Raw genomic sequence first — 18,850 nt, 5'->3', positions numbered from 1 at the left:
AGAATCTAAATCCTATCATTTCTGGAGTTCAATATTAAACAGTTTATTGTACTGCATATTTTCCATTAAGGATGATGATTTTAACATATATATATATATATTTTTAAGTAACAAATTAACTCCTTATATTCTTGATTAGCCAGCTGAAGATTAAAGGTCCACATTGGAGAATATGAAAGGACAGTTGACCCCTGAACAACACTGCTTTGAACTGTGGAGGTCCACTTATACTTGGATTTTTTCAACCAACTGTGGATAAAATATACAGTACCTGCAGGTTGCAAAGCCTGCATATAAAGAAGGAAAACTTTTTGTATATTTGAGTTCTTCAGGGCCAACTTCTGGACTTGAGAATTTGTGAATTTGGCTATAAGTGGGAATCCTGGGACCAATCCCTCTCTTCTGTATTTCTATATATTTAAAAACAGTGACACCACACATCAATCACTTGAAAATTACTAAGAGTAGATTTGGTGTTCTCACTACAACCAAAAAAAACAAGTATGCAAGGTAAGATGTATGTTAATTAGCTTGATTTAGTATTCCAAAATTTATATACAGCTCAAAACAACGTGTTATACATAAAAAATATACACATTTTTTGGTCAATCAAAAAAGTTTTAAATATCAATCACTGCTAATAATGCCCTATTTCTTGAGGTGGGTTATGGATACATTGCTATTTACAGTATTTGATAATTCATGGAGCTGTATAATTATGATTCGATCACTTGAGTTTACTTGAATAATTTTTTTAATCAAACACTGCCCTGGCCGGCATAATTGTTTCTTCTAAGCTTTCTTCTACCAATCAAATTCAACTGCTAACTCAACTTTACGCACTTGCCTACAAGAGTCCAAGACGTAAGGTGAAGGGCTGCGAGCCGGGCGCAGCGTGCCAGGGCGCAGCGTGCCAGGGCGCAGCGTGCCAGGGCGCAGCGTGCCAGGGCGCAGCGTGCCAGGGCGCAGCGTGCCAGGGCGCAGCAGCCTGCGCCCCGCTGGGGACGCGCCTTTTCCTACGTGAAGGCACAGACGTGCCGCGGTGCTCGGAGTGGTCGCCACGTGGGCCTGTGGGTCAAGTGTTGCCAGGTTTGCAAATTTTAATTTTTATGTCCAATTTAGACTTTTTTAATGTTGGTAACTAGTTCAATTTCATAAACATTGAAGGACAAACTAAATGTGTCTCTGACCAAAGAGGCTTCCACAAAGATCACCTCCCTGAGAAGGACTTCGCTAAACTTCAGTCCAGTTAAAAACGCTTTCGTGTACTGCTGGTATGGTAACAATTAGGGAAAATTAAGTCTGATTTCCCAACTCATGTCTTTTCTATTTTAATAAACTTCCTGAAAATATATGCATAGCTTTTATGCAATTTGAATTCCAAATGAATCTCATAACAAAGGTATTATCCCAATTTTACTGATGAGGAATCTAAGGCACAAAGATATCAGACAATGTTGAAATTTGGAACAGTAAATGGGACCTGAGTTGAATGGCTTGAGTTCAAAGCCCTTGCTTCAGCAATTACCATTTTTATAACTTTGGGAGGATAAATTAACATCTCTATATTACAGTTTTCTTTCCTGTAAAATGAGCACACTAACATCACATCACAGAATTACTGTGAGGATATAGAAGCACTTAGAAATGTGTCTGGCACATAGTAAGTGCTATATAAGTTTGCTATTGCTAATAATTATTGCCATTATTAATATTATTGATAAAATGAGAATTAGAAAGTAACTAACTCCTTGGTTTTTCTACTAAATGAACTAATCTATGTAAAGTTCTTAGAACTGTGCCTGAGACATAGTTGATATTCAATACATGTTAATTATGAGTCTAATTTAATTTTTCTTTCAAGTACATTTCACCTAAACTATGCAGGCTAATTCCTTTACTCTGTGCCTGGTAATAACAAACATAGAGGCCGGGCGCAGTGGCTCACACCTGTAATCCTAGCACTCTGGGAGGCCAAGACAGGCGGATCATTTGAGCTCAAGAGTTCAAGATCAGCCTGAGCAAGAGCAAGACCCCATCTATACTAAAAATAGAAAGAAATTAATTGGCCAACTAAAAATATATACAAAAAATTAGCCGGTGGCCAACTAAAAATATACACAAAAAATTAGCCGAGCACTGTGGCACAAGCCTGTAGTCCCAGCTACTCAGGAGGCTGAGGCAGAAGGATGCTTGAGCCCAGGAGTTTGAGGTTGCTGAGAGCTAGGCTGATGCCACAGTACACTAGCCCAGGGAACAGAGTGAGACTCTGTTTCAAAAAAATAAAAAATAACAAACATAGGTACCATTATAGACTGGAAGTAGTTTCACTTGTGCCAAGTGAATGTTTAAAAACTATATAGCATTACAGCCTTGTGGTTATTGAAATATTTATATTGTTTAAAAATGTACAGTGAAATCAATCATACACGTAATGACGGTCGTGATGGTTTTAATGATGTAGTAAGATCTTACTCAAAGAATCAGGAATGGTTACAACATTCAGAACTCTTTAAAATTAGATGGTCTTCTTGTTTCCCTAATTTTTCAAAAACTTGAAGCCCAAAGAAAATAATCAAAATATAGTCATGTATTTCAATAACTCAAATTACAAATGTATATGCTAAAATATTTAACATAGCCATGATTTTTACTTACTTGTGACCCATTTCATGAGCAATTGTAAATGCAAGATTCAGGCCGTTGTCTTCAGCAATAACACATTTTCTCTTTTCACTGCACATTCCACTCAAGTAAGCTATACCTAGAAACATAAACTTTAATTATCATATGTATGAAAGAAAATGTAAATATTTATACTACATATTAATAGTAGGAATGAAAATGAAAGTTGCCTCCACTAAAATATATTGTATTAAACTGTGAAATTTGGCTCCAATAAATGCAATTTTAGGGGAAAATGTATATGTATAAGTCAATAAATTGTTAATATCCTTTTTGATATCACATTTTAGGTGAAATTATTTTACCAATTATCCACTTCTCAAAAGTCATACTATATGAATATATTTTATAAATACTACTTTTAATTATAAGACAAATGACTAATCACAACTTAGAAAATGTAAATATAAAAAAGTGACAATTATGTTAAATATTTTCAATTCTTAAGAACTTGATTTCAAAGAAATAGTATAAAGTTCTAAGGACTTCTTGTGTATGAAAAAAAAAAAAAAGAAATAGTATAAAGTAAACTATATATGAGACAGTCTTGGGCTTATATATATTTGTAGTTAATAAAATTTTGAAATTTTATTTATGAAAAACCATATTAACAAATATGACATAGAACCATCAGTGGTATTTGAAAAATTGAAGAAGTTTTCTTTGAAAATTTATTGAATAATAAGACGGTCTATCTGCAGAGTATAGGATATTGAAATATTATTTAATATAAAAATTTCAGCAAAATAGTTGTTCTTTTGGTTTAAATTATCAGTAAAGATGGCAATGTCTAAAATCACTAGTACTCTTTAGTCAGAAATTTATATACTAGTTTACTAGTTAAGATATATACTTGAAAAAGATCACTTAACAAAATGAATTATAATATTTCCAGCACATGTTTTAATGTTATTTTCAAATGACAGAACTTATTATAATATCTATTATGGACATATATATAAATATATATATCATATATATTATATAATTTCCACATCCCTATAAAGTAAATTTTAAGCTCTTTTTATAGATGAAGCAAGCTAGGCATAGACAGGTAAAATGATTTGCCAAAGATTACATAACTACTAAAAATGATGAAATGGGGATTTGATTTCACCTGTAAATCCATCTGCCAGATGTTTATTTTGTTTCTGAAAACAATTTAATGCAGAGGTTGCCCTAATTAAAGATTGTTAGCTGACTGCTTGTGACTTTTTTCTCTCGCCAGAAACAAAAACTAGTGGCCAGAAATGAAATTTAAATAAAAGAATAAATCACCTTGTCTATGATTTGAAAAGTTAGAAGATTCATGGAAGAAGATGAACTGATTTAGGGAAAGTCATACCCTGAAGGACAAGAAAGGGAATTCTGATGAGAAGAGAATGTATGAGCATGGTGGAGCCCCAGAGAAGCTCAAGACGGAGGCACACAAGATCTGGGGAAAGGCATTGCAGGAGGGTTGAACGTAGAGGTTAGTTGAAAATATATCTGCAACGCTCAACAATTCATTTAAACCTTCACGTAGAATGTCAAGGTCTGGTCTCCACAGGCCTATCAGGAAAATAGAGATATAACCTTTAAACAAAATGTAGTACAAATGTGAATCTTAGAAATATAACTATAAGAAGAAACAGCCAAAAGATGAAATACACATACAGATGTAATTTTTTCTATATATTTACAAATTAAGATCGATTATATAGAAATTTCACATTTACATATAGGTGAAATGACTTTCTAATGAGTGGATGGGTGGATGGATGGATAGACGGATAGATGCAATGACAGATAATAAGCCCAACTACTTCATTTGGCTTTAATAAGAGCCAACTGAAATTATTCCAGGGTTAAATCAAGACAAAGTAGGACAGAAAGATGAACAGACAGGGTTGGTGAAAGAAGAAGAAGAGGAGGGCAAAAGGAGAAAACTGTATTACTTTATCTAGTTCCATTAAACAACAAATGAGATAAAGAAATTTTAATCTAAAATTAGAAGATAATGTGGATTTTAGGAAAGCTAAGTTATGTATTTGTTAATACAACAAAAAGTGGAAAACAAAGATTCAGGGATAATTCATCTTGTATCATACTCAAAAGGAAAGAAAGAAGGACAGAAGAAAAGAGGGAAGATGAAAATAAAGTATCTCCTCTTTGTAGGGTATTAGCACACTAAAGAAAAGCAAAAGCAAAAAAACAACAACAACAACAAAAAAAAACATCTTTGAGCATTTGAAAATAAAAAAACAATAATAATTTGAGATTAAATGGCCCCCAAAATGCTAAAGTTGAGCTCATTATAATTAGCAGGCTGATGATCATTTTTCAGTACAAAATTTCCCTTAGGATTCTCATAATAGCTCATTACTTTTTTTTCCACAACTAAAATCATCCCACCAAGCTGTTCAGATTTAAAACTCAGCTGACATGGGTTATCATCATACCTGTTTGATGGCATACCTCTTTGCCACATGGACCAGTAGGTAGTAAATTTAGTCACTTTAATGAGCTTTACATTTCTTCTCCTGTACCCACTCAAATATCTTTATTCCCACATGAAAATATTATTGCCATTTGCTTCCAATTCTTATCTCTTCTATATATTTCCAGTCTTACTGCATTGGCTAGGATTTCCAACATGCTATTGAAATATATGGGTAGTAATGAGCTGATTATTTTTCCTTCTGACTTCAATAGTAATGTTGACAGTTTCACTGCTGCATATGGTGTTTATGGTAGGATTTTCACAGATATAGCTTATTAACTTAGGGAAATTACTTGCTGATATTTTCCCATCTGAGTGAAAAAGGCAACATCATCTAATACATAGGTCAAAGGTAGATGGGAGTTGAATGGTGTTTTCTGGAAAACAATCCAAAGACTGGAATATCCAATCAGAGAAATGTGAGAGAGCTGACTAAGTACTAGGGGAGTATGTAATGTAAGTGTGTCAGAAAACATGCTGTTTCAGCTGAGGATGGAGAGTGTAAGTTTGGAGTATCACTAATTTAATATTCAGTTGAGTGATAGCCTAATGGCTAAAACAAAAGGGAATAATATTTGGACCCAATAGAGGTTGAGATTTTGTAGATCAGGTGTGAAGAAAGAACTAAAGGTTTAAAAGTTGGCAGTAAAGTTGAGAGTGAAAGAAGGGACAGAACTTGTAGGGCACTATGGGGATAAGCAAAGAAATAAGGTTAGACGGAACCTGATAATTTAGAAAACAGAAGACAGCAGTCAAAAGAATGGAATCAGCAATAAAGAAAAAAGGCACTTTACAAAAAAAGTATTGAAGACTGTGATCAGAGAGAGGGATTTAGGGATTTAAGATTTCAGAGGTGAAGTTTTGAGACATGACTGGGTATTGTCACAGGGTAAAGAAGGGTGGGGGTGGAAGTCATCTATATTGTTGAAGAATTATTAAGTAGTGTTGGGTGGACTAATTATATGAATATGAAATTGCACATGATCATAAAGAACTTAGGAAAAGTGGGAAAGATGGCCAATAGCAATAGGAAATATGGGCAAAAATCAAGATCAATCACAGCTTTAAGGTAGTAAAGCTCAAGAACTTCAGTTTCAAGTAAAGAATTAAAATATAAGGATGGGAGAGATTTTTATATAGAAGCATCATTAGGGAGCAAAAGAAATGTGACAAGTAGACAACATTTGTATCTTTCTTTTACCAGCCCTGTCGTATAGGGGAAGAGAAAGAATAAGCGATGATCTCTCTGAGTACCCTGGATTACAGAACTGTATAATCACCAGATTAGAGGAAATCAATGACTATTGCATAGTTGTGTAAAAAATATGCTGATAAAGTTTATAAAGGCATTAATACTATAAAATATAAATGTATATATAAATTATGTTATATAAATGTATAAAATACTATATTCAAGAATGATCAGTACATATTTATGTAGAGGTATGATTACAACTATGCATTTAAAAGTCCATACCACTATATCATATTCATAGATGAACAAAAATATTAAATAAGTATGCTAACTTGTTAATAACAATTGCATTACATGGTAAGAATTTGGGTGATTTTTCTTCTTCTTTTTCTACTTTGCTAATTCATGTATTTATAATAGTTTTATAATAAAAACATTAAAGACATATAAATATGATAATCATTCCTATGAAATTTGGATAGTAATTAGTAGAACCTTCTTACAGAAAAGAGTTTGGTCTGTAAGACCACAACCAAAAAATGACCAAAAAAAAAAAGTGACCCTCTATTTCTATTCTTTCTTCAACTTAAGTGTAAAGTCAGAATCTTCAACTAAGATTTTGATAAATTGGAATTTCATTGTTCTTACATTTGATACACCAAGGAATTTTTCTTTGATTTAAAGGTTACAGAGCATGATTGCAACCACAACTAATTTAAATGACTTGCATTATTCTGTTCAAAAGCCTATATGTTTTTCAGTGTTTTTCAAGAAGCCACGTTTCTTATTATTATAAGGGATGGGGTTAGGAGGGTAAAGGACTTAATACAGCTGTTATTTAAACATAGCTGTAATGCAGTCCTTTTTGGAAGCACTCTTTTAACATAAAAAGTTCTGGAAACACAAAGCAAACAAAAACAACCTCCTAATTTCTCACCTAAAAATCAATCAAGTCAGTCACCAGGAGTCAACAGCATTTCCCATCAGAAAACAGAACATACTATCCTAGAATGTAGTACCATATACCTCATCAAAGTAATCAGAGACTCCTAAAATACTAAAGGATGCATTTTCTAATAATGGACTAATGGGGAAATCATAGTTTTTATGTGATCAGATGGATACACCCTAACAAAAGTAAGGCTTCTGGCTCCAGAACTGTTGCTTATAACCACTAGCTATACTTAGTCCAAAATCCTGCCTTTCTTGTTACAAAATCTTGGCACAGGCCTAGATAAGTTATTTACACTATCACTTACCCTATGACGTTAAGTTATTATCTATGACTCCTATTATTACTTGAGGCCTAATGGAACAAATAAAAGGTAACACATGACAAACAGCAAAGGTACAAAGACCTTGAACCTATCTATGGGAGTGTGAGCCATACAAACGCTCATTTAAAATGTGAACATTAAGAATAAAGATGTACATAGAATGTTACAGGAGAATAAACAAGAGACTTCAGGTAGATAAAAATCAAAGCAGGAAAGGCTTTTAGAGATGGAAACGACTTAGCGATTCCACTGAGTGAACAGGGTTAGCCAGGGAAAGACAATGGAAGTTGGAAGGGAGGTCCTGAACAAAGGACAGCGCAGGGGAACGTGTAAGAAGATGCTTATGAGAGCGGCCGTTTCTCATTGAGGCGTTTGCTTACGCTCCTTAAATGTGCCAGCCACGCACAGCATTTCTGCATCTGAACCAACCAATCAGAGATCAACTACCGTGGCCAATCAGAGCTCAGCTGTATCAACAGTCAAGGCTTTGCTGTCTTGACCAGTCAGAACTCGCCAGTGTCAATCCTTCATTTGCATAAATGGATCTGATTGGAAACCTGGGCAGGCACTTTTGCTATAAAACCAGGACCTTCCCTTTGTTCTCTGGAATGTACCCTCATTTTAAACTGAAGGCTGCTTTTCCCCAGTTTGCAGACTGTTCGCTGGTATAAGGTCTCTCTCCTCCAGAGGACTTCTGTTCACACATTAAAATGTTGTTTATGTGTTCTAAAATCATAGAACACATAGGCTGAGTTCTCTTCTTTTAAAAACACAAAGAGATGGCAAATAACAGGTGATCTAAAATTTTTTCAGTGTATGGCTAAGCTTGAAGAAAGAAAATTTTTTAAGTACAAGAATAAACTTTTCAAAAAATTCAAAACTGAACAGATAAGATCATGAGTTGATATACTGCCACAGCCTGGTGTCAATAAGATACAGTTCTTATAAAGAGGAGTGGGGTTTCCAAATGTCTGCAGGTATAGACACTGGTAACTAGGGAATTGATAGTCATGCAGAAATCAGAAAGCCTAGAAATGCTTATGTTAACTACCTTCAAGCATATATGAAAGTAACTTTAAAAATCTTCCAGTGCAGGTTATCAACAAGGAAGCTTGGCTAAAAACAAACAATCAAACAAAACAAAAAACAAAAACATTAAAAAAAATCTGATGGTAGAAAGACTCCATTAAAAAACCAAAATTCCAAGCTACCATGCGCATGTGTGAAGCGTAAGGAATATTAAGCCATAGGTGTAATATAAAAATTGATCATATGCTATGAAAATCTTTGCCAGCCCAGTAAAAACAAACAAAATATAACTATGATGGTACACTACATCATCGTAGCAAGCATGAAATACCCAGAGAGGAAAAAATTTCCACTGAAGATGAGTTCACAGATAAAAATTATGAACCAATTAAAGAAATGTTCTAGTGTGTGGTGTGTGAGAGGCCATAGTATAAAAATTAGAGGAAAAAAATGATGATTAAATAAAGACATTTCTTAACATAAAGAGTCTGCAATCCACATTCACTGGGCCACCATAACCCAAATCCATCTCTTTGTGAATAGAAAGAGAAACCATTTTTCATGATTTCATATTATTCATGTCAAAATATTTGTGTAATAAACTATTTATTGAGAATAAGAACTTTTACTGATAATATGTGATAAAAATTGTTCAAATAAATATATGAATATATAATATATACAATTATGTTTTGGATGATATAAAATTAGTAAGAAATGAAAATATCCAAAGAACTCTATTATTATTTGCACTCAGAATAGAAATAACTAATTTTAGACTGCATTAGCTTAAGAATATGTATTATTTTAGAGTGAGTAACCACTAAAATATAGTACTATAATTAACAACTAGCAAAATAATAGAGGGGTAAAAGAAAATAAGAAATACTAAATTTTTGCTATAGAACTAAAACAGAGGGAACTAATAAAGAGAAAATAACCTGGTAAAATGAAAGCAGAAAATAAAGTAAAATATATTAAAATAAATAGATTATACTTTTAAAAAAATTCTTCGATGAAATTTTACATAATTACTCTATACTGGGCTATGAAAAACATATGCAAAGTATAATAATAACTATATTAATACAAAAAATGAGTCACCAAATAAAGTAACCCCCCAAATAATATTGAGCTGACGTTACAATATTTTATAAAATGTGCTTTGAGGAAAAATTATCAAGCATAAACGCAATAATTACCAAATACATGCATTTGTATTTGACAATACTTAATTTATGCATATATAATTTCACCTCAACTTACTGATAAAATTCAAATAGACTATTCTAAACTAGTGTGAATAATTGTTCTTTCAATAATTGATAAATTCAATAGATAAAACTAAATACAAAGATATACAGAATCAAAATATTCCATCTAAAACGTTTGATTTAATCCCCCCACACACATTATTCCTAACAAGTATAAGATATACCATGTTCAAACCTTCATCCAACTTTTTCTAAAGTTGCCAATGTCACAAAACAGCACTTACCACATATCCAAAGAATAACCTCATAAAGGCAATATCTCTAACAACACTGTAGTAAAATTAGAAATCAACAAAAAATTAGGTACCTTTCCAATTCCTTTCTCTTTCCTATTTAATGGATAATTTCAAATAAATTTCTAAGTAACTTATGACTCAAAGAAGAGAAATTACAACGGAAAGCATAAATACTTAGAACTAAACGCATCCATTCATTCATTACATAACAAAGCCACTAGCACACAGTGTAACATAGTTCACAGTAGTCTACTATTCCTGTAGAGAACTAGGAAGGCTGGATAAAATTGAAACTTATATCTGTAAAGGCATCAGAGAACTACAGAAACAAAAGGGATTATTACTATGAGCTACAAAAAGAAAGTTTTAAAATCCTTAAAAATGGGAGAAATTCTCAAAGTTGAGCTTAATATCAGGAAATTTTTCCCTAGTGGTATTTGCTGATTTTCAGCAAAAACTAACTGTACTTAATTCAGGAAGAGGATAATTGCAGAAGAAAAGAGAAAAATATTTGGGGGTCACTTCAGCACTGGATTTTGCTGTCCATATAAGGCTAGAGACTTTGGTAGGCACACAAGCTAGAGTATCAAAATTGGCAACCTGAGAGGTCATAGAGAGTTTCCCCTCAAGACAACTGTCACATTCCAAAACTGCATAAAGTGATATTTTAAATAGCTAAACCCAAAACATGTGAATAGCAGATGCAGAGCATCTGAATCACAGAAGAGAATTTTCATGTGGACTTGTGACAAAGCTCAGTCCCAAATTGGATTAAAATAATGACTTCTGACACTATCCATCTAGAAGAAAAAAGGTTAAATCATTTCTGCACACCTAATGGGTGCAGTGTGCACCTGCTGGGGAATGGACATGCTTGAATCTCTGACTCAGGTGGGGCAAAGGCAATATACGTAACCTAAACGTTTGCACCCTGTAATATGCGAAAATATTAAAAAAAAAAGCAGTATCAATAAAGCTGACAACTGACTGCAACAAACACAATAAAAGCTGGAAATAATGGAATGATACGTTTAAAGTTTGATAGGAAAAATATGCCAACCTCTGATTTTATAGTAATTGAAACACCTTTTTAAATATAAAAGAACAATAAGAATGTTTTCATACATGCAATAACTAAAGGCCTGCACTAGAAGAATGTTAAACAAGTTTCTTCAGGCAGAAGGAAAAATCATCCCAAACTGAAACATGTACATGCAGAAGAAAAGAAGACTAGGAAAAGTAAATATATGGATATATAGTTTATATACTATAAACAAATACTGAATACACAAAACATTAATTTAAATTCTAAAATTTAAAATATATAGAACTATAATCATGCAACAATATGTGGTGGGGAGAGAAATGAAGTAACAGTGTTCTAGCAATATCAGGAGACTTGTAAAAGGGTAAATATAATAATATATGGTAATAACAGAAAGAAAAGTAAAATATGTAACTAATAATTATATAGATAAAAATGGCAAAAAATATTAAATTTACATATTTTTAAAAAGTAAAAAGGAGTAAAAGGGGAAATGAAATAAAGTTAAATAGAAAACAAATACAAAGAGTATTTCATACCAAATATTTCATTAAATAAAAAGGACTAACATTCTCAATCAAAATTCAGATTTTAGGACTAGACAAAAACACCAATTCTATTCTGCTTACAAATGATACACTTTAAATATAAGGATACAGATTAGAAGTAAAAGAATCGAAAAAGATACAATATGCAACCATTAATCAAAATAGAGCAAAGGTGACTACATATTATTACAAACATACAAATATATTAGACAAATGGAATTTAAGGCACAAGTATCTAGATTTTTCAAAGATAAAAGGGTAACTCCAATAAGAAGACATCCCAATTCTATATCTGTATTTATTCAATATCAGAGTCTCAAAATGCATAAAGTAAAAGTGGAAAGAATTAGGAGGAGAAATAGATACACAATTATCATGAGAGACTTTTACATGCCACTCTTTTTTAAAAAATAAATTTTATTTTTTGTGTATATTTGAGGTTTACAACATGATTCCCTGGAATACACATAACACTAAAATTATAGTGAATCAGATTAACATATCTATCATCCCACACAGTTGCTTTCTTATAACAAGAGTAGCTAAAATCTATTTATTGAACAAAACTCCCTAATACAATTTTATTAACGTTAGTTCTCATGATTGTACATTACATCTGAACACTTGTTCACCCTACACATCCGAGATTTTGCCTTTTGTATATCCTTAGATCTACACTTCCCATTTCCTCTCACCCAGCCCCACCTGTGGAAACCAGTTTCATTCTCTGTGTATTTGAACTCTTACTTTTTTAAATATTTCTACATATGAGTGAGATGATGTCATATTTTCTGTCCGGCTTCTGGCTTATTTCACCTCGCATAATGTCCTTCATGTTGTGGCCAATGGCAAGATCTCCTTCTTTTTGTAAGGCTGAATATCATTCATTATAATGTGTGCATTTATTTCGCATTTATTTACATGGTGGTGATGCCATCTCCTTTGGGTATATGCCCAGAAGAGGGATTGCTGAGTTGTATGGTAGTTCTATTTTTAATTTTGTTTAGAACCTCCATATTATTTTCTAAAATAGCTGTATCAATCCACACTCCCACCAGCAGGGTACTAGAGTTCCCCTTTCTCCACACTTCCTCTTAATAGCCGATAGAACAAGCAGAAGAAAATCACTACAAACATAAAAGATGTGGACATAAAGCCGCTCAATGAGAGACTTAGATTTGGGTGTTGTTAATGAAGAGCTAACTCTTAAAATGGGATTTGCCGCATCCCAAAATGATGAGGTGCCAACATCCCAGTAATTTTGTGTAATTTTTTACCCTGCAATGTGTATAGAGACAAATTTAAGTACAGATGGAAATACATATAGTAAAGAAGCACGTGTTTGTGATATATTTTAATACATTTCTAAAGGAGAATAAAACAGCAAATCACTCATTTTATATTATTATCCCAAGGAGTGATGGAGATATCGAAGACCAGTGGACTCCTGGACTAGTTAGCATACATCATCTACTAATAAGTCTTTGTCAAGCTTTTACACAAAATATTAATACAGTGCAGAAGGAGGTGAAAGATGGTTTAAGTAAATGTTTAGGAAAAATAGCAAAAGCTATGGAGGCCACAGGGAGAGTGGTGTGTAGGATAAGCAGAGGTGATTGTTCTCTAAATTCTGCTCTTCTGAGTGATGAGGAGGATGTCATCGTAAAGAACAGATTCCAAAATAGGTTTTGTTTTTGCTGTTGTTATTTTTATACTTCCTTTAAGCCTTTGTGTAAACCACACATCTGAGAACTACCCACCCACCTGCTCCCCACATCAAAATGAGAATTGCTTTTATACAGAAGGAAGAATAATTAAGAAAATTTATGTCTGCGGGTTAGTTTTGTGTCCCTGCTATTATATTCTAGACTTATTCTACTTCACATTCACTTTTCATTCCTTTTCAGAAAATGTAAGGGTAGATTATTAGATTGTTTTAGAAGATAAACATCTCAAATCATTAAGAGAGTTTAAATCCAATGTGCGTTATTGTGGTTTTGATATATCATTCATAAGTCATTAATCAAATACACAATCTGCAATTCTTAATCTAGATTTTAGTACAACTCTGTAAATAAAATGCTGTGGCACAGTGAAAAAGCCTTATGTGGAAGATTACACAACAAGCGCTCATGAATCAGTAACAGGAATATAATTGCGCAGTCCACACAAAAATGGCTGAAAATTGGTATTCTTATCACAATGTTAATTATAAGAAAGATAAGTCAGAATTCTTAAGCTTGCTGTATGACTGTGCTCACAACCAAAAGAAATGCTTGGAGATTAACTGTTAGGACTTTTAAAAACCACAGGTGAGATCAATCACAGTTAAAGAGTTTTGTAAAGTTTAAGGAGACAGCTGGAAAAATTTAAAAATGTCCCGATTGCATACAAATCAGGTATTTTGGCTAACACATTTTTATAATGTTATGACATAATCATATCATAGTCATTAAACAAGGACAATTAAAACTAAAAAGATCATGCTACCAAAAAGGTTACTAAATTGCTTTTTTAATATACTAGCAAAAACATTGAGAGCATGCATTGGTAACCACAAACCAACTCAAATTTCAAGGCAGTTTGATACAATATTCTTTTTATACTATGCCAATTTTTTAATCATTTTGTTACTCTTCATAACTTGCTATCAACTCAGTATGATCAGTTTTTTATAGAAGTGAAAAAATGAATAATTCTATAAAATAGAGAAATCTAAAGAATATAATTTGAAAACAATTATAAATATCTGATGTTCTTAAATTTTAACTATTAATATGTAAAGTATTAAGTTTAATATAAATAATTTTTGATACAATTTGCTAAATAAAATAAATATTTACTTAAGACTTATTTAATGTTTACTTAAGACAAGTGACTTCAGCTTTAGATGAATTTTTAAGATTTCAATATTTAGGCTTGTACACTGAGGAACTTGTAGTGATAGTAAATAAGCTGTTTAAAAATTTTTCTCAAAAATAATTCGATCTTTTCTAAAATTCTGATTGGAGTTTAACAATAGATTTGTCATTACCATTTTTCTGCATTAAGTAGAAAAAAGGCAAAATGCAAACAATAAAGTTTTAAGAATTAAAGCACATGCCCAAATTTATCAAGTTATAGATATGAAACAGTTGTAGTTTCTGTGTATTATGCCTCAATAAAGCTGTCTTATTTTTTAAAAAGAACTGAAACAATAATAATTGACGATCTGTGTCAAATACTATAGGGTTTGAGTCACAGCCTTAATTTTAACTTTGTAACCATAGAAATATTAATACCCTTTTTTGAGATTCAATTTTTCAATATTAAAATTGGAATAATAATTTGTCTTAGGAATGCTAATTAATTTAGATAACATATTTTTAGCATATATTGGCTTGTCTGAAACATGGTAACCACTAAACATTAAACTTGTCTTTCTTTATTTGTAAAATGAAATAATTTCTTTTTGCAGTAAATTCTTGAAGTGTTAAAAGAGCTGCTGTCTTTTAAAACCCCTGGTACAAAGTAGATGCTTAGCAAGTATTATAGTTCACTGACAACACCATGTGAATATGTGATTAACACAAAGCTGCCATTTCCCAATATTTATAAGAACAACTCTAAAAAATACAAGGACTTCAGAGAGTTATCTAAATTAAGATGGTTTTCATATCCCAAGGATCTATTCAGTATATTTAATATTCATATAGTATTTAACAGCACCATGAAAACATTTTCTAATAGAATCAAAGCACTATAATTAAAATCAATCTTTAGCAAAAAAGGATCTTGAGGTGAGAAATATCTTAACTACTTTTGATGATAATTCCTAAGAATTATGTATCCAAGTCTTACCCCTGCAATATGTCCTGCCAAAATAGAAATATAAAGTATCTGATTTATGTTCTGGCCACTGCCTAATAAGATATACAACAGCAATCAAAAATTAAACAAGGTAAGTTCAGCCTTGCTTTTCTTATTAGTCATAGGAAGGATGTTACTTTCTAATCAGGGATTCATTTCTTTTTTTTTTTTTTTTTTTTTTTTTTGAGACAGAGTCTCGCTTTGTTGTCCAGGCTAGAGTGAGTGCCGTGGCGTCAGCCTAGCTCACAGCAACCTCAAACTCCTGGGCTGCAGTGATCCTTCTGCCTCAGCCTCCCGAGTAGCTGGGACTACAGGCATGCGCCACTATGCCCGGCTAATTTTTTATATATATATCAGTTGGCCAATTAATTTCTCTCTATTTATAGTAGAGACGGGGTCTCGCTCTTGCTCAGGCTGGTTTTGAACTCCTGACCTTGAGCAATCCGCCCGCCTCGGCCTCCCAAGAGCTAGGATTACAGGCGTGAGCCACAGCGCCCGGCCAGGGATTCATTTCTACTCAGAAATATATAGATTTTGGATGCTTAAGTCTCTGTGCTATGTGCTGAAGACACACACATGCTTTGAGCAAGATCCTTGACTACAAAGATGTTAGAGTCTAACTGGGGAGAAGGAATGAATGAAATGCAGGTTATAAGCAAAGTATAATGAAGAGTGATGGATGCTAGGGTGAGAGACAACCTAGGAAGCCTAAAAGAATTTAATCAGGGTTATGAAAAATGGGTTGAATTTGAACAGGGATAAAGGGGGGAAAAGACAACAGAGACAGCCTTCCCCTCAGAAATTCTAAAATGATATATTTGAACACAGAAACTCATTAAAATCTGCAAAAATTATCAGTCCTAAGCAAGGCCTGGGTTACAAGCATGCATAAATGTAAATTAAAAAGAGGCACAAAACTGGGGATATGGGTCTTTCAAAAAGGGTTCTCGACTGAATGGAAGGATTAGTATAAGAGTTTGGTAGGTAAATCTGGGCCAGAGTTCATCTACTCCCCTGCAGGCCCTACGCACCGGGTGCCCTGTGCAGGGCACGGCCTGCAGGGGACTGTGTGAAGTATGCTAAAAGCAAATCTATCATATAATCTCTTTCTTTGTTTTTGTTTTGTTTTTAATTTTAATTTCAAATTCATATACAGTAACGTGGAATGGTGCCATTCTATGCACTTTAACACTTGTGCTGATTTGTGCGCTGACCACAGCAATCAGGGAACAGAACGCTTCCATCCCCCACACTGCCTGTGCTGTCGCCACATTCTTGCAGCCTCCCCCACCGCAGCAGTAGCAGTCACTGACCTGTGCATCACCATAAGGTTATCTTTTAAAGAATGTCATATGAATGTAATTGCATACATGGAACCTCTGAGACTATCTTCCTCACTCGGCACAATGCTTTGAGATTCTTCCAGGAAGTTAGATGGATCACTGATCCATCCCTTTTTATTGCTGAATAACACTTCATTATAAGGATGTACCACAGATCATTTATTCATTCACCTATTGAAAGGTGAAACATTTGGATTGTTTACAGACTTTGACAATTATGAACAGATAAGGTATAAACATTCCTGAATAGATTTTGGGTGAATATAAGTTCTTATTTTTCTGAGGTAAATGCATAGAATGGTATTACTAGGTCAATCTCTTACTTTCATGGTAAGTACATGTTTACTTTTATGTTTACCTTTTTAAGAAACTGCCAAACTATTCTCCCAGAGTTTGTAAAGTTTTGCGTTCCCAGAAGCAACGTATGAGAGTTGAAGTTGATCCACATCTTTGTCAGCACTTGGTATTGTCAGGATTTTAATTTCACTCATAATAATAGGTGTATAGTGATATATCATGGTATTTTTAATTTTCAGATCCATAAATGGCAAATAATGTTAGACAACTTTTCATTGCCATCACTGTATCTTTTTTAGCAGTAATGCCTCTTCAAGTCTTTTGCACATCTTTAAATTGAGTTGTTCTATTTTTAATGTTGAGTTTGGTATATATTCCATATACAAGTCCTGGTATCTGGATATGTGATTTATAAATCTTTTCTCCTGGTGTATAACTTGTATTATAGTTACCTTAACAGAACAAAGCATTTTTATTATTGTTTTAATATTGATGAAATTGGATTTATCATTTGTTCCTTTCATGAATCATGCTTTTGGTGTCACATCTTAAGAACTCTTTTCCTAACCCAAAGTCACAAAGATTTTCCCTTATGTTTTCTTTTAAGGTTTTATAGTTTTACACTTCACAGTGAGATCAATAATCTATTTTGCGTTAACTTTTGAATAGTGTTCATTCTTTTGCATTCTGGCATACAATATTTTTGATACCATACCGAAAAGATTAGTCTTCCTTCATTGAATAGCCTTTGTACCTTTGTGGAAAATCAACTGGCCATGTTTGCGTGCATCTAGTTTTGGAATCTCTATTTTCCCTTTTTTGGTCACTGATCTGTATATCTCTTCTTTTACCAACACCACATTATCTTCATCACTGAAGCTATGTTTTATAAGTCTGTAAATCAAGTAGTATTTCTCCAAAACTATTTTTCTATTCAAAATTGTTTTGATTATTCAGTTGTTTGCCTTTCATATAAATTTTAGAATCATCTTGTCTATGACTACGAAAAAGAGCTTAAATTTGTATTGTAATTATAATAAATCTATGTGTCACTTTGAGAAGATGGTATATCTAACCATTTATTTAGATCTTTTTTTATTGCTCTCACTAGCATTTTGCAGATTTTAGCACACAGATTCCTTACATGCTTGGTTAGATTTATACCTAGATATTTCATTTTGGTGCTATGACTTTAAATATATCTTATATGTGTATATATGCTTATATATTATGTTTCCACTGATTTTCACTATTATTTTTACACTTTTGTTTCACTGATTTATGCTCCTGTTTTTACTATTTCCTTCCTTCTGCTTGATATGAGTTATTTTATTTTGCTTATCCTTTTCTCTCAATTTCTTTAGGTAGAAACATTATTAATTTTAGACTTTTATAATAAAAAGTATGTGATTACATGAATTGATTTTCAAATATTGAACTAGCCTTTCTTTTCTAACATAAACCCCTCTTGGTTCTATTCTGTTATTCTTATACATTGCTGGATTCAATTTGCTATATTTGTTACTATGTTCATGAGAAATGTTTATTATTTTCTTTTGTTTATGTACATCTTAATTTGACTTTATTATC

At 32.7% G+C, this 18,850-nt stretch overlaps 1 protein-coding gene across 1 annotated transcript in view; it reads right to left on the bottom strand.

Moving 5' to 3' along the window:
* ADAMTS19 (ADAM metallopeptidase with thrombospondin type 1 motif 19) overlaps window positions 1–18,850 on the bottom strand; it is a 244,675-nt gene that overhangs the window by 134,462 nt on the left and 91,363 nt on the right. The window contains exon 8 of the mRNA XM_076008346.1: window positions 2,659–2,764. Within this exon, the coding sequence (XP_075864461.1) occupies window positions 2,659–2,764 (106 nt within the window). The remainder of the gene's footprint in view (window positions 1–2,658; window positions 2,765–18,850) is intronic.

Source organism: Microcebus murinus, chromosome 11 (assembly GCF_040939455.1).
Source record: "Microcebus murinus isolate Inina chromosome 11, M.murinus_Inina_mat1.0, whole genome shotgun sequence".
Classification (NCBI taxonomy): Eukaryota; Metazoa; Chordata; class Mammalia; order Primates; family Cheirogaleidae; genus Microcebus; species Microcebus murinus.
The sequence above is the reverse complement of the archived record's forward strand: the minus strand, read 5'-3'. Positions and strand labels throughout refer to the sequence as shown.